Raw genomic sequence first — 16,546 nt, 5'->3', positions numbered from 1 at the left:
AAACATCCCAATGCAAGAAATATGTAAGGCAGCCACATGGTCTACGCCTCACACATTCACCAAGCACTACTGTGTAGACGTGGTATCCGCACAACAAGCCACAGTAGGGCAAGCCGTATTAAGAACATTGTTTCAGACTACTTCCACTCCTACAGGCTGAGCCACCGCTTTTGGGGAGATAACTGCTTACTAGTCTATGCAAAACATGCGTATCTACAGCGACAGATGCCATCGAACTGAAAATGTCACTTACCCAGTGTACATCTGTTCGTGGCATCAGTCGCTGTAGATTCGCATGTGCCCACCCGCCTCCCCGGGAGCCTGTAGCAGTTCGGAAGTTACCTTCAACTATTTGTATACCTTAAATAGGTACATACTTAGTCACTCCATTGCATGGGCACTATTACTACAATACAACTCCTACCTCACCCTCTGCGGGGAAAAACAATCGAGGATAGAGTCGACGCCCATGCGCAATGGACACAAAAGGAGGAGTCACTCGGTCCTGTGACTCGAAAGACTTCTTCGAAGAAAAACAACTTGTAACACTCCGGCCCAATACCAGATGGCGAGCTATTGCAAAACATGCGAATCTACAGCGACTGATGCCACGAACAGATGTACACTGGGTAAGTGACATTTTCATTCCTCCAACAGACGGGAACTGTTTTAATCAGAAGAGAACACTTGCGGGTCCCCTCCCAGAGTTTGCAGGGATAATTGAAGAGATACTATGCAGAGTTACAGATATAAATCCTCAGAAGCAAAGAGTGAGGAAGCAACACGGAGGGCACAGGGATAGAAACAAATGGAGAGAGGGAGGGTGTCGGCAAAGGGACAAGAAGGAGCTTAGGGAGGAATACATGGGCAAAAAAAGCAGCTGAGGGAGAAGCAGACAAGGGTGAGTGCATCACAGAGGGGGTAAGGGAGAAGCACACAACGAGGGAAAGAACAATAGGAGTATGGCATAATGGGGAAAGTATGTGAGGGAGACAGCTGGAAAATATGTGCATAAACAAAAAGAAAAAAGTAGCACCTATTAAACTAAGCAGTGTAAGGACACAGTAGTGCATCTGTGATCCAGTGGAGGCACAAACACAAGAAAAGCCCGCACACACTAAGAAATAAAAAGCAAACAAATCCAAGTGACAATTGAGCCAACCAGCGTTAAGCAAAGGGGGCTGGGGGGGGTCTAAGCCCACCTTAAGATGTACTACCTAGTGACTCCTAAAAAGGGGGATTACCCCACTAAGATATATGAAAGGCATTTTGTCAGGTGAGTGAACACCAGAAAAAATAGGGTAACTGCCACCAAATGTGAGTGGCTTGACAGATGTACTATGTTTCCAGCATGAAATCAAAGATTATGTCCATTATCACATCAAAGGTGTAGCGTATTGAATTACTCCAAGACTACAAACCTTAGAGGACACTGTCCTAATGACTGGATCATCTCATTAGTTACGTCATTTAAGATGCAATCAATGATGCAATTTAACATGTAATGAGTGATATCATGTATGGAAGGGGTGCAAGTTGCAGGTAGCTCAGTAAACTATATCTGCTTGTTTTCATTGTTTTGGGGTTTGAAACATTAGTTTTTTTTCTTAATTCAGCACCTAAATTTTACCATACCTAAGTCACTTTAACGTTTGGATTATTCACTGAATTTCAGTAAAAAAAAAAAAATCCTATTCAAAGTTGAGCATACGCCCATCCTCCAGTGTTGAATCTTTCATAGATTCACATGCTTGAATCATTCCCCATTGTCGAAGTGGGAGTCCTCGGTATCATAATAAGTAGTGTACATTATAATAATAGGCTTTAAAAGGAAAGCAAAGCTCAATTTAATAGCCCTTCTGTGTCTTTTCTTAAAAAAGGACCAAAGCTATACATTGACCAATCAGGCGACAGCACCCTCTAGAACCCTCACCACAGAGGCTCCAGTTCCTCAGATTTTATACCACACGTCAGGTGATGGGAGTCTCCCTGAGCTCGGCTCAGTTTTCTCTTCAGGGGTTACTTCATCTGAATACTTCTTAGGTCATCTTTAAAAACGTATATTTTATTACAGCCTGGGACATTCCCACCATGTCAAGATCTCCAAGGAAAGACCTTTTTAAGCCATGTAACACCTGTGGCAAAAAGAGACTTTACTCAGACGAGCCTCACAGTGAGTGTATTTATTGTCTCTATCAAGAGCATAAGGTTGTGGACTGCAAAATCTGTAGAACCTTCTCACAGAAAACGCTAAAAGACAGAGAAGGAAGGCTCCTCTTGTGGTTACAAAAACATAAATCAAAAGAACATACATTCTCTGGGGAAGAGACTGATGAGACTGTGCAAACTGAGAAATCCCCTGAGAGAGATCGATCTTTGGAAGCGGAGCCTTCAGGGCCCCACAAAAAAAGCTATTAAAAAATCTCATGGAAAAGAGATGGTGCCACATAAGAAATCTTCTTCAAAAGTTTCTTCTGAGCCTTCACCAACGGCTACTAGAGAAAGTTCTGTCAGAAAAATGTCGACATCGCTTCCTCCTACAGCAAAAATAATTCCTGATAAAAAAAACTTCAAAAATTCCTTCAACGACAGTCTCGTTGACAATGTCGTCGACGACATCTACGACCATAACACCGACTTTCACAACGGCGACATCGCCTATGATGATGTTCTCTTCTCCATTGTCGTCCACGACCATTGTATCTTGCAGGATTACGAGACCTCCGTCAACTAAAGAGAGTATGGTACTACCGTCGACGAGCGGTACAACAGCAGTGAGGTCCTTGCCGTCGACAATACCACCGTCGATGAGGGTTACCAAGAGATCATCTTCAGTGACGAAACCACAGTCAACGACCTCATCGTTGACGAAGCCACCATCTACAACACCATAGTCGACAATACTATTGTTGTCACCGTCGACGAAGTTACCTCCAACAACCACGTTGCCTTCAACAACCTTGATGCCTGTAACTTGCCTGTCCCCTGCAGACCAACTGTTATGTCCAGAGCACACCTCCCCAAGTAAAGTCACGCCATTTCCACTGCATCATTTATTTGACGATGAGTCAGAGGATGAAGGACCTTTTTGAGTAGCACACAGCCCATCCGAACTGCGGGTTAAGTGCCAGGATGATGAACAGGATGGTGACCAGTACTATCATTCTAACGTTTACCTCACTGAGAACGTACAACAGACCTACTAGCCTAGCACACCAATACAGGATTAAATAGTCCAGATGCCTCAGGACTTGATTTTTAGCCTGCAAGCAATGCTGCAGGATTACTATAAACGCTTTCCCGAACCTGCCCAATCTGCACCTCCATCGCAGCTTCAAACACCAGCAGGATCACCTATGCAAATGCCACCTACTCACCCTTCTTCACTGTCCTTTTCAGGGATTCCACAGTCTACAATGCCACCAGCGGATCCACCATCAGACGATCAACATACATTGCAGGACGAACAGGAAGAAGAAGAGGAAATAAGGGATCAAGCCTCCATGTCTTCAGAATGAGACAACTACATCAAACAGCCACCACCACAGCCGCCTCCAGTTGACGCTCCATCAGACAGCACTGGTGGTTTTCATAGTATAATTGGAGAATGCAGCGAAAAGGTTTCAGTTACCTCTAACCTCTAAACAAACAGATTGTTTTTTGTACGAGTTTAAGGAACCCATAGAGAAGTCAGTGAAAGCAATACCCATAATAGATTTCATCTGACAAGAGGGTATTCAATACTATGAAGAATCCATTCACCATTGCAGCAGTCAGGCCAAGACTGGATAAGAAATATAAAGTTCCAGACAATGCACCAGCATGTTTATTAGGACATCCAAAGCCAGACTCTGTGGTAAGTCAAGCTGCCCAGAGGCATTCCAAAAACCCATCAGCACCCATTACAACACCACCTGATCGAGATGGACGCCGACTCGATTCTATTGGAAAACGATTCTCGAGTATGGCAGGGCTGACAGTTCGTTCAGCTAATTCTCTTGCGATTCCGAGAAGGTTCCACAGGCAAATGTGGTTGGATATGTCACAATACAAAATTCTCCTTCCAGAGGAGCCTAGAGAAGAAGCCAGAAAAATTCTTCTTGAGGATCAGAAGGCATCTGCAGAAATCATAGACTGCGCGATTGACATCTCCGCAGCACGTTTTCGGTAGCTAGCAGGAGCCGCTGTGCTCAGAAGTCCAGCCTGGCTAAAGGCCACATCCTATAGGCCTGAAGTAGAGAGTAAAAGTTTGGACATGCCTTATGATGACGAATCACTATTTGTAAAACACATAAGTGACGCATTGCAGGCTATTAAGATTGATACTGACACAGCAAGATCATTGGGTGCGTTGCAGTCGAAAAGGCAAGCCTTTAGAGGAGCCAGAGGCAGGAGTACTTTTACCTTTCGTGGAGGTTTTCAACCTCATAGACCGCAACATCAACCCTTCCGAGGACAGTACCGTTCTCAATACACTCAGCAGTATAGAGAACCGCCTACAGCAGCCTATAAGCGGCCAACCAGAGGAAAACAACCCACCAGAAGTAGAGACTTATCAGGGATGCAATGACCTAAAATCTGTGCAGGCTACCTTACATTTCCAGTTAATACACAAATTAGGAGGTCGCGTGTCCCAATTTTTCCACCAATGGGCTACTATAACAACGGACAAATGGGTCCTAGATGTCATATCTCGAGGACACACCCTCGAATTTATTTAAAAAACGCCAAATCACCCACCCAAGGGTCCACCCCCCCCATGTCTAAAGCAGCTGCTAAAGGAAATTTTCCTCATGATATCAAAAGGAGCAATAGAAAGAGTACCATCTCCTCAAAAGGAAATGGGGGTTTATTCCTGTTTCTTTCTCACCAGGAAAAAATCAGGCGGTCGGCGTCCGATATTAGACCTTCGCAAACTAAACAAATATCTCAAAAAACTATAGTTTCAGATGGTCACCTTACAGGACATTCTATAACTTCTAAACCACGGTGACCATATGACATATATAGACCTCAAAAATGCGTATTTCCACATACCCATTCATCTAAATCATAGAAAATACCTACAATTCCAGGTAGCCGGTGCTGATTTTCAGTGCAAAGTGCTCTCCTTCTGTTTAAAATCAGCCCCTCGAATATTTACAAAGATGCTAGCCCCAGTAGCAGCACGTTGATTGGTTGATTGGTTGATCAAAGCTCCTTCATTGCAAACAAACCAACAGACCACACAAACATGTGTCTCGAATTGTTCGAAACCTTGGGTCTCGCAGCAAATCTTCAGAAGTCCTCTCTCAATCAAAAAACAAAAATTGCATTCCTAGGTGTAGTTATCAACACCAACACAGACAAAGCAATGACATCTTTGGACAGACAGATAAGAATACAACAATTACCTCGCAATCTAATCAAAAGAAAGTCAGTTTCAGTTTGGGTATACAAATCGTTCCTAGGAATGCTATCTTCTTGCATTCCTTTAATTCCAATCTGCAGACTTCACATGAGGCTACTGCAAGAGGAGCTAGACAAGCAGTGGAAACGATCTCAAAGCTCCTTCGGCGACACCATATAAATAACCCACGTAATGAGATCCTTTATGCAGTGGTGGATGCAGAAAAATAATTTGGCATAGGGACTAACTTTTCTGTCCCCAGTGACCGATTACGTAATAACGACAGATGCGTCACTACAAGGCTGGGACGCGCATTTGCAAGATCTTTCCATCAGTAGGACATGGACCAATCTCAACAAGAAAATGCACATCAACTATGTTGAACTCAAAGCCATAGCTCTTGCGCACCTTTCGTTCCTTCCCAGAATCGAAAAATCATCCACGCTCATCAGAACTGACAGCACTACATGCATGCACTACCTAAACAAGCAGTGGGGAACAAGGTCAGAAGCCTTGTCGCATCAAGCGCAGGAAATCTGGAACTGGGAAATACAGAACAAAATATCTTTGCGAGCAGAACATTTGCCAGGAGCATCAAATGTGCTGGCAGACACTCTGAGCAGATAGACTTCAACCTGCCACGATTGGGAGTTAGACCAGCAAACATTGCAGAACATAGTCATCTGATGGGGCATGCCAAAAGTAGACCTCTTCGCCACCACGAACAACAGTACTATGCAAGTTGGCATCACCAAAAAGGGTCATGGGGAAATGCATTTTCGTTAAGATGGGCGAAAATATTTGCCTACACTTTTCCCCCGATTCCTCTAAGCCCACGGATAATTCGCAAAATGAAGAGATAACCATGCAGGATCATCCTCATAGCTCCTAAATGGCCCGGCACTTCTGGTACACAGAACTTCTGCTGCTATCGGAAAAGCCGCACATACAGTTACTGCAGAGGTCGGGAAATGCTAACAATGAACAAAAGCCAGATCTGGCATCCCAATCCAAAGCATCTACATTTAGCGACTTGGCTCCTGAACACCATGAATTTAAAGAGCTAGACATTCAACCTGATTGCAGAGCGATTCTAGCCCAGGCTAGAGCATAGTCTACCAATAAATCATATCCGCTAAAATGGAAACGTTTTTGTATTTGGTGGTACCAAAGAAACTTGCACCCATTTTCTTCCAATCCTGAACAAATTTTACCATATCTTTTGCAACTAGCAAAATCAGGACTCTCACATTCATTCATAAGAGTTCACTTGACAGCAATATCTCGATTTAGACGAGAGGACAAAACACTCTCCCTATGGTCGTCGAGAGTTATCAAGCAATTTATAAAAGGCCTTGTAGGAAGTTGGCTCTGTATGTGCTATTTCAAAGTAAGGAATAGCATGCACAGAGTCCAAGGGTTCCCCTTAGAGGTAAGATAGTGGCAAAAAGAGATAATACTAATGCTCTATTTTGTGGTAGTGTGGTCGAGCAGTAGGCTTATCCAAGGAGTAGTGTTAAGCATTTGTTGTACATACACATAGACAATAAATGAGGTACACACACTCAGAGACAAATCCGGCCAATAGGTTTTTATATAGAAAAATATCTTTTCTTAGTTTATTTTAAGAACCACAGGTTCAAATTCTACATGTAATATCTCATTCGAAAGGTATTGCAGGTAAGTACTTTAGGAACTTCAAATCATCAAAATTGCATGTATACTTTTCGAGTTATTCACAAATAGCTGTTTTAAAAGTGGACACTTAGTGCAATTTTCACAGTTCCTAGGGGAGGTAAGTATTTGTTAGATTAACCAGGTAAGTAAGACACTTACAGGGCTTAGTTCTTGGTCCAAGGTAGCCCACCGTTGGGGGTTCAGAGCAACCCCAAAGTCACCACACCAGCAGCTCAGGGCCGGTCAGATGCAGAGTTCAAAGTGGTGCCCAAAACACATAGGCTAGAATGGAGAGAAGGGGGTGCCCCGGTTCCGGTCTGCTTGCAGGTAAGTACCCGCGTCTTCGGAGGGCAGACCAGGGGGGTTTTGTAGGGCACCGGGGGGGACACAAGCCCACACAGAAATTTCACCCTCAGCGGCGCGGGGGCGGGCGGGTGCAGTGTAGGAACAAGCGTCGGGTTCGCAATGTTAGTCTATGAGAGATCTCGGGATCTCTTCAGCGCTGCAGGCAGGCAAGGGGGGGGTTCCTCGGGGAAACCTCCACTTGGGCAAGGGAGAGGGACTCCTGGGGGTCACTTCTCCAGTGAAAGTCCGGCCCTTCAGGTCCTGGGGGCTGCGGGTGCAGGGTCTCTCCCAGGCGTCGGGACTTAGGATTCAAAGAGTCGCGGTCAGGGGAAGCCTCGGGATTCCCTCTGCAGGCGGCGCTGTGGGGGCTCAGGGGGGACAGGTTTTGGTACTCACAGTCTTAGAGTAGTCCTGGGGTCCCTCCTGAGGTGTTGGATCGCCACCAGCCGAGTCTGGGTCGCCGGGTGCAGTGTTGCAAGTCTCACGCTTCTTGCGGGGAGCTTGCAGGGTTCTTTAAAGCTGCTGGAAACAAAGTTGCAGCTTTTCTTGGAGCAGGTCCGCTGTCCTCGGGAGTTTCTTGTCTTTTCGAAGCAGGGGCAGTCCTCAGAGGATGTCGAGGTCGCTGGTCCCTTTGGAAGGCGTCGCTGGAGCAGGATCTTTGGAAGGCAGGAGACAGGCCGGTGAGTTTCTGGAGCCAAGGCAGTTGTCGTCTTCTGGTCTTCCGCTGCAGGGGTTTTCAGCTGGGCAGTCCTTCTTCTTGTAGTTGCAGGAATCTAATTTTCTAGGGTTCAGGGTAGCCCTTAAATACTAAATTTAAGGGCGTGTTTAGGTCTGGGGGGTTAGTAGCCAATGGCTACTAGCCCTGAGGGTGGGTACACCCTCTTTGTGCCTCCTCCCAAGGGGAGGGGGTCACAATCCTAACCCTATTGGGGGAATCCTCCATCTGCAAGATGGAGGATTTCTAAAAGTCAGAGTCACCTCAGCTCAGGACACCTTAGGGGCTGTCCTGACTGGCCAGTGACTCCTCCTTGTTTTTCTCATTATTTTCTCCGGCCTTGCCGCCAAAAGTGGGGCCTGGCCGGAGGGGGCGGGCAACTCCACTAGCTGGAGTGTCCTGCTGGGTTGGCACAAAGGAGGTGAGCCTTTGAGGCTCACCGCCAGGTGTGACAATTCCTGCCTGGGGGAGGTGTTAGCATCTCCACCCAGTGCAGGCTTTGTTACTGGCCTCAGAGTGACAAAGGCACTCTCCCCATGGGGCCAGTAACATGTCTCGGTTTGTGGCAGGCTGCTAAAACTAGTCAGCCTACACAGATAGTCGGTTAAGTTTCAGGGGGCACCTCTAAGGTGCCCTCTGGGGTGTATTTTACAATAAAATGTACACTGGCATCAGTGTGCATTTATTGTGCTGAGAAGTTTGATACCAAACTTCCCAGTTTTCAGTGTAGCCATTATGGTGCTGTGGAGTTCGTGTTTGACAAACTCCCAGACCATATACTCTTATGGCTACCCTGCACTTACAATGTCTAAGGTTTTGTTTAGACACTGTAGGGGTACCATGCTCATGCACTGGTACCCTCACCTATGGTATAGTGCACCCTGCCTTAGGGCTGTAAGGCCTGCTAGAGGGGTGTCTTACCTATACTGCATAGGCAGTGAGAGGCTGGCATGGCACCCTGAGGGGAGTGCCATGTCGACTTACTCGTTTTGTCCTCACTAGCACACACAAGCTGGCAAGCAGGGTGTCTGTGCTGAGTGAGAGGTCTCCAGGGTGGCATAAGACATGCTGCAGCCCTTAGAGACCTTCCTTGGCATCAGGGCCCTTGGTACTAGAAGTACCAGTTACAAGGGACTTATCTGGATGCCAGGGTCTGCCAATTGTGGATACAAAAGTACAGGTTAGGGAAAGAACACTGGTGCTGGGGCCTGGTTAGCAGGCCTCAGCACACTTTCAATTGTAAACATAGCATCAGCAAAGGCAAAAAGTCAGGGGGCAACCATGCCAAGGAGGCATTTCCTTACAGGCCTCTTCAAAGTTTTCCCCCCCAGTAAGAAAACCTCCTCCTACATGGCATCTTAATATTGTCTTAAGCCAGCTAATGAGGGACCCATTTGAATTTATACACAAAGCAGGCCTCAAATATCTTACAGGGAAAACTGCATTGTTGTAAGCACGAACATCTGCTAGAAGACTGGGTGAGATACAAGCCTTTACCATTAAAGAGCCCTTAATGCAGTTCACGAAGGACAGTATACTCCTTAGAATGAACCCTAAGTTTATACCTAAGATCCATTGGATTTCCATTTAAACGAACCCATCATTCTAAAAATATTTTTTTCAAATCCCCAATCGACTGCTGAGCAGACGCTTCACACTTTAGATGTTAGAAGGTGCATTAAGTTCTATTTACATAGAACACAACAATTTTGCAAATCAAGCCAGTTATTTGTCTCATATGGAAACTTCAGGAAAGGCTTTCCAGCAACCAAAGCCACAATTGGAAGATGGATTGCTGAAACCATTCAGCTCTGCCATGCAAAGGCAAGGAAACCATTGACTAGTAGAGGTGAAGATCAGAGACCTCTGGTCTCCGGTGGAGTCCCGGCTCCATATGGACCTTCTGTAGTCGAGGGCCATCTGCTTGGTGTTAAAAGCCTTCCTTCCTTCATTCCATCCATCAAAGGGAGGTTGGTTCAGGTGCTGGCGGACAACACCACCGCCATGTGCTACTGCAACAAACAGGGCAGGGTGGGATTGTAGACCCTGTGCCAGGAGGCTCTGTGCATCTGGAAATGGGTGAACCTCCAGGGAATTTTCCTAGTGGTGAACCACATGGCATGATCATTGAATGCCACAGTGGACAAGCTCAGCTGTCAATGCCTAGCGGATCACGAGTGGCAATTACACCCAGAGGTGCCGCAAGATCTCAGTTTGCAACTGTCATGAAAAGAGAATGCACTTCTGCATGTTAAAGTTTTCAAGGCATCTCTATCTTGGAGACTCATTCTGCCTCAATGGTCCAATACCATTCATGCCTCGTGTTCTGAAGAATATGAGGACTGACCAGAATAAAGTTAAACCAGTGCCTCCGGATTGGGCACATAGAGTATGGTATCCAGAACTCCTGGGCTTGAGCATCTATCCTCCGATCAGGCTGCCCCTCTGGGAAGACCTGCTGTCACACCAGCAGGGCCATGTCATGTACTCGGGCCTTCACAATCTCCACTTTCATAGTTGACAGCTGATCACATTCAGCCTTCTTCAAGAGGTAGTCGATGTCATTTTGGCAGCCAGACCGCACAGCCAAAAAGTTTGTACACCTGTCATTGAGACAAATTTGTGACTTTGTGCAGAACACGGCAAATAGACCCCCTCCAGACTAAAGTATCCCGATGTTTGGTGTTTGTTTTGTCCCTTGTCTGGAAGGCTTTGCTCTGGGCACAGTTAGATTGTACCCTTTGGCTCTTTTGGCCTTTTCACAGTTGCCACACCAGCCCTCATTTTTTTCAAGTCTCCTGTTATGTGTTTTAAAAAAAAAAAAAAGTTTTTAAAAGATTGCAACGCTTGTTACCTCCCTCTGGCATTGTCATGCCACAGTGGGAACTTGGATTGGTCATTACATTCCTCATGGGTACTCCCTTTGAGCCGCTTTACAGTTGCCCCTTGTGGCTTCCCACCCTCAAGACAGGGTTCATCATCACCATTACATCGGCATGTGTGTGAGTGAGCTTTAAGCTTTGTGCCAACCCGCCGTACACCATGTTTTCCCAGACAAGCTGGTATTACAAATACCAGGTATCTTTCTTGATTAAAGGTGTGATGCCGTTCCATGGTGGTCAGAACATCACCTTGCTGGCATTCTATGCTCCACCTCACCCGTCTCTGGAGAAAGAGAGACTCCATTGCTTGGACCCCAAGAAAGTGCTGAGCTTTTACATAAATCATACCAAAGAACACTCAGTGGAAAATCAGTTCTTTGTGAGAATCTCTGGAGCGAACAAAAGGCAAGGCTGTGCAGAAGAACAAGTTACTTACCTTCGATTAAGATCTTTCAGATAGCGACCCTATCTAGCTGCAGATTCCTCACAGACTCCCTGTTCTGAGCATTGGACTCTATCCATTAATAGGATTCTAAGTCTAGGAATTTGCCTTCCTGTTTGCTTTGGGGGCTCTACATCTAGGTGTAAAGCAGCTGACAGTGCCCAAGAGTGGCACCGAAGTAGGATCTGCATGTCATTTCAAGAGCGGAACAGCGTCAGTGCTGAGCTGCACAGCACCACTTACTCACAAACGTAAGTACTGCTGAAAATTGTATGGGTCCAGTCTGATGCCTGTGGAATATTGAAAAGGTGAGGCATCTGTGGCTAGATAGTCTTTCTATTATAAAAAAAAATAAAAAGCATTACCAACGGTAAGTGACGTGTTCATCTACAGCCACACATGGTACGAACGGAAAATACTACTTATCCTGTAGGCATCTGTTTATCATGTGTAGTGCTGTCTATTTACTTGCACACACCCTCCTCCCGGAATTCCTGTGCAGGTAGCAAATCATTTCATACCCACTGTATTTAATCTTCATTGAGCTTTAACACTCACACCCCATCCAGCCTCATCCCACTGTGTGGAAAACAGTCTGACCTGGAATCAGTGGCCCTGTGCAGTGCACACTGAGAAGGAGGCACATGACATCTTGCGACTGGAGAAACTTCTTTGTAGAGAAACATCTTGCAAGTGTCCAAGCCAAATGCTAGATGGCCTGAGTATTATAAGCATGTGAATCTTCAGCACTACATGGTACAAACAGGTGGCTACCGGGTAACTATATGTATACATTTTTTCTCCTATTTTTGCAACCCATTTGGAATTCCAGTAGGCAGCTTTATGACTACTACTTTACTGAGAGACTCAATCCAGACTTGAATTCAGGCAGGTCACCGACAGAGCAGGGGTGCACAGAATTTGTCTGAAAATGGGTCTCTCCATGTGCGGTTGCTTGGCAGATCCTGGAGCAGATTTGTGTTCTTGCCTAGAAACCACACAAGGATGATACTCGAGCAGGGTCTCCGAGGTGCAGGTCCGAGGGGCTGCTCGAAGGATGGAGGAAGCTGGACTGGCTGTGCCCTTGTGGAGACAACCACTCTATTGTGCTACAGCCCTGACTGTGTGCTAGAGCACAGCGGGTAACACGGCACACTGTCTGGGAAAAGTGAAGAACCCAAGTCATCAAGGAATAACTTGTTTTCATTCTCTGGATGCAGCTACAAAGGCTTGATCCCAATAATATCAGTTAGTGTCAGCCACTGTCACTCTACCCATAGTCCCGTACAAGGGTCTGTAGCAGACCTCCTCTTTGGGAGGCCTCAGTACTTTGTTAGGGAAAAACCATTTAAAGCACGTAAAATCGGCTAGGGGGGGGGGTTGTTTCAAGACAACTGGGCAAAGAGAGGACCAGAAATTCGGAACAAAAATGAAGATCGCTACAACTGACTGACGTTCGCCCTGTCACTACACACCCAAATGGCTCTCAGATCTTACCTTGAGTTCAGATCCCTTTTGGTTAAGTTTTGCTTGTATATGAATATGAGACTTATACGGCCCGAACCTAGCCAAACGGCAGCGAATCACTGCAGAGAGTCAAAGATGAGCATAACGTCAACCAGTGACAGGAAAGGTAGCGAAGTTGTGGACATTGTGATGTCTTCTCTAAAGAGGTGAGTCGTCAGCCCTTTCCTGAATTCGAGCAGTGTTGGACCAGTCCTGATGGATACGAGGGTATAGGCCCAGGTCCAGGGTGCACAGATGGAAAAAGCCTTCTGCCCTGTGTTAACCTTTTTACACTCTATTATACTTCTTGGCAGTCTTCCCGATAAGTAGCCACCCTTGGCATATCTTGCTCACTGGTTGATGACTTGCATACCAATGCAGCAATCTCTCATCCATGTTCTTGCTGTCATGGTGGAGGCAGCTTTGATAGCTTTCTGGTGATATGTCTGTTGAGTGGCATCTGTAATGCAGCTGTGTAGCCCGTTCCATTCCTAAGCCCTTTTCAGTGGACGACATCACAGGTTTAGGCTCCTGTGGCCTTCTGGAGGTTGATATCATCTTTCACTGGGTCTGGAGGGAGTGATGCCAGTTCTTGTTGGGTGCCTTGTGCGCTCGCACTCCTTAGTTCATTCTTTTCCTTGGACCACCCTCCTGCCACCCCCCTTCTCCATCTACATTACGTGGTCAGAGAGAGGATAGGACTGAGTTGCAATGAGGTGCCTTGTCCATCTAAAGTGGTGACTGCCGATGCATACGGACTCCTGGAAACTCTTATTTTGTTGTGCAGATCATGCTCCAGTGTCCTTTAACTCAGTTGTGGCATCTCATGGGTTTTGAAGGACTAAGGGGAACCATTACAAGGCTCACTCTTGTGAACTGTTCTCAGTGGTAATATGGCTGTCTGTGGGAAGATGAATAACTCCCAGATCGTTATGGGAAGTAGTAGCAGCACATATCAAGACGAATCGTATGTATCCCGGGTGTTTACATGGCATAATCTCATGAAATGTATGCTTTGTTGTGTTACGCAAAATGCCTGAATTTATGCCTCTTGGTGTAATTGAGATTTTGTTTTGCATAAAAATCCTATTCCAGGAGCATGGGAACAATGGAAACGAACAGAATGCAAATGAATGTTGTTTGCGTCAAGTGTGATTTAGTGCTATTGTGGACGCACGCATGAATTGTGCACTAAAATAGCACAAAATGCCGGACCAGTATTTTGCCTAGCATGTAATTCTTTGGGCATTTCACTTAATTTCTTCAAAGTAAATTTTGTGAATTTCGCCCACGTCCAGGTAGGGGACTGATTCATTATTCCATCTTTATGGCTGACCTTTTGTTTACACATGCTTCATTAAGTATCGAGTGGCTTCATGAGACCTATCTTTAATTTAAATTATTTCCTTTTCTGCAGAGCCTTGCCAGATAGAAGTGAGACTACTGTTAGCCTACAGCTCTAGTCGAAGCAAAGCATCGAACAAAGTTTCAAAGTCAGCATGGAATGAGAGCACGGAGGTCCTGCCACAGCCCGACAGCTGCATCGAAGGAACAATACCTTTCAGCAAGCCTGTCAAAGTGTTCATAATGCCTAAACCTGCAAGGCGATGAAGCTTCCAACATGGACACAGCTACGGATTCCATAACTGAAGAAAGTAGATGTTATTGGGCTCCACAAGGACCTCAGGCTGAGACTCCCAGTCATGGGAGAGGCAGTGTAGAGAAGACTAGAGCTTTTGAAGACCAGCTAAGCCTGTCTCTCCAACGTATCATTAAGGTGCTCTTTTCTCAAAAGCCTTTCTCAAATTAGACTTTTTTTTTTTTTTTTAACAAAGAAAAACTCTGAAATGTTGAAGAACTTGTCTTTTAGCTTCCAATCCCTTTGCTGTTTTAGGTTGGGCAATGAAATGCCTTCACACTTCCAACTTCAAAGCATCTCCATATCTAGAACAACATGTGCTCTTTGGCATACTAGAGGTTTATTTGGCACAGCTTGTGATAATCCATTGTGGAAGATGTTTTCATAACTCAACTGTATTGTAAATTATTTTTTCCTGAATATTGTTTAAATACTATTTTTCTACACCCACACTGAATGGACAACGAGTTTTGTACTTCCTTATTTGTATGGCATCGTTTACAGTGTTAGTATGTTTATTCATAACAAATCTGGAATACACAACACTAGAAAAATAACAAATGGAAAAGGTGCTGGTGGTGATGTTTGTTAACACAAATGGATTTTCATAATGCCATGCATTATGTTCTAGGTTCGATGGGCAAAATATGTTTTTTTCGCAAAGGGCCATAGTGGAAACTGTCCTCTCACAGCTACACCATTTGCTGGTGCCTGACTCCATAAATATATTTTAGATTTTTGATTTGTAATGTGTTTAAGATATTTTGGGTTGTCATCGCTTTAACTGGGTCACCGGTGGAAAAACAAGTAGGTATAAACTGTGGATTTTCTTTGGTAGTCCAATAAAGTTTAGTAGCATACAGAATTCTTTTATCAAACAGAATGGAGAAGAAAAACCTTTTTGGCCGCTTGGGTTTAAGAGAAGAAGAATGCTGCAGACTCTGGAATAAAAAAAAAATTGAATGACAACTTCCTCGGAACAGTTTCCCAGCAATCCCCAGGTATGAATTTACTATATTGCTATTTCGGAACAGTTATAGCTCCTTCTCACAACTGACTTGTTTCATGGAGCAAGCTTAAAAAGTTCATATTTTTTGTAGCAGAAGTGTCTCCATGCCCTGAGATAATTTAGGTCAAAGCTACACAAAACCAATTATAATATATTATGATATAAGAATGTGAAAACAAAAACAGATCCGTCAAAATCATGCCTTCGTAGGCTTTAGTTTTGGTAATAAAGCAGATTAATTACATTCACTGTTGAGCAGGCAGTTCACTTACACAAGGAGTAAAATATTTGACATTCTTAACTTACTTTACAGATTTTCATTTACTTATTCGCCTCAACACACTGCAGTAACAGTGATGTTTTACTGCCAGTTGGTGCTATTTCTGAGCACTGTATAATAACATGACACATTAAAAGTTTTCAGTGGCTTTTGCATGGTGCAAAGTTATGCAAGAAGCAGCAATGATGAACTTTTGTGCACAAAAGCTATTACACAAGTTGACCCCTTGTGCAGCGCCAACCTGTTAAGTTCTGCATATAGGACATGTCTGGGGAGGAACTCCCAAAAAACAAAGGCAGTCCTATTAAAGTATGGTGTTGTACCAAATTGTAACACTAAGGGATACCAAGTACAAGAAAGAGGTCAAGCAGTATTTTGCCAGACATACCTACGTGTAACCTGTACATTACCATGAAGCATACATTTTACATGCATTACCATTGTGCTGTTGTCTACACATAGGAATTTCTATTGGAGGATGTACCGAGGTTACCACTCCTGTACTAGACACTGCTGGATTGCCTTTGCCTTATAGTCAGAGCCACTGGAATTATGCAATTGTGCGGCTGCGATGATTTTTGCATAAATATAGTTTTGCAGCATTTGCCACATAATCTATCATCTGGTGCATACAGGGAGTGCAGAATTATTAGGCAAGTTGT

General features: G+C 44.9%; 1 protein-coding gene across 1 annotated transcript in view; it reads left to right on the top strand.

Moving 5' to 3' along the window:
• Positions 1 to 15,059, top strand: part of INTS4 (integrator complex subunit 4) — a 337,269-nt gene extending 322,210 nt beyond the window's left edge. Inside the window, exon 23 of the mRNA XM_069203922.1 lies at positions 14,374 to 15,059. Coding sequence (XP_069060023.1) covers positions 14,374 to 14,567 — 194 coding nt within the window. The 3' untranslated portion in view covers positions 14,568 to 15,059. The remainder of the gene's footprint in view (positions 1 to 14,373) is intronic.
• The last annotated feature ends 1,487 nt before the right edge of the window (positions 15,060 to 16,546 follow it).

The sequence above is a fragment of the Pleurodeles waltl genome, chromosome 8 (genome assembly GCF_031143425.1).
Source record: "Pleurodeles waltl isolate 20211129_DDA chromosome 8, aPleWal1.hap1.20221129, whole genome shotgun sequence".
Taxonomy (NCBI): domain Eukaryota; kingdom Metazoa; phylum Chordata; class Amphibia; order Caudata; family Salamandridae; genus Pleurodeles; species Pleurodeles waltl.
This window is presented reverse-complemented; position numbering and strand designations above follow the sequence as displayed.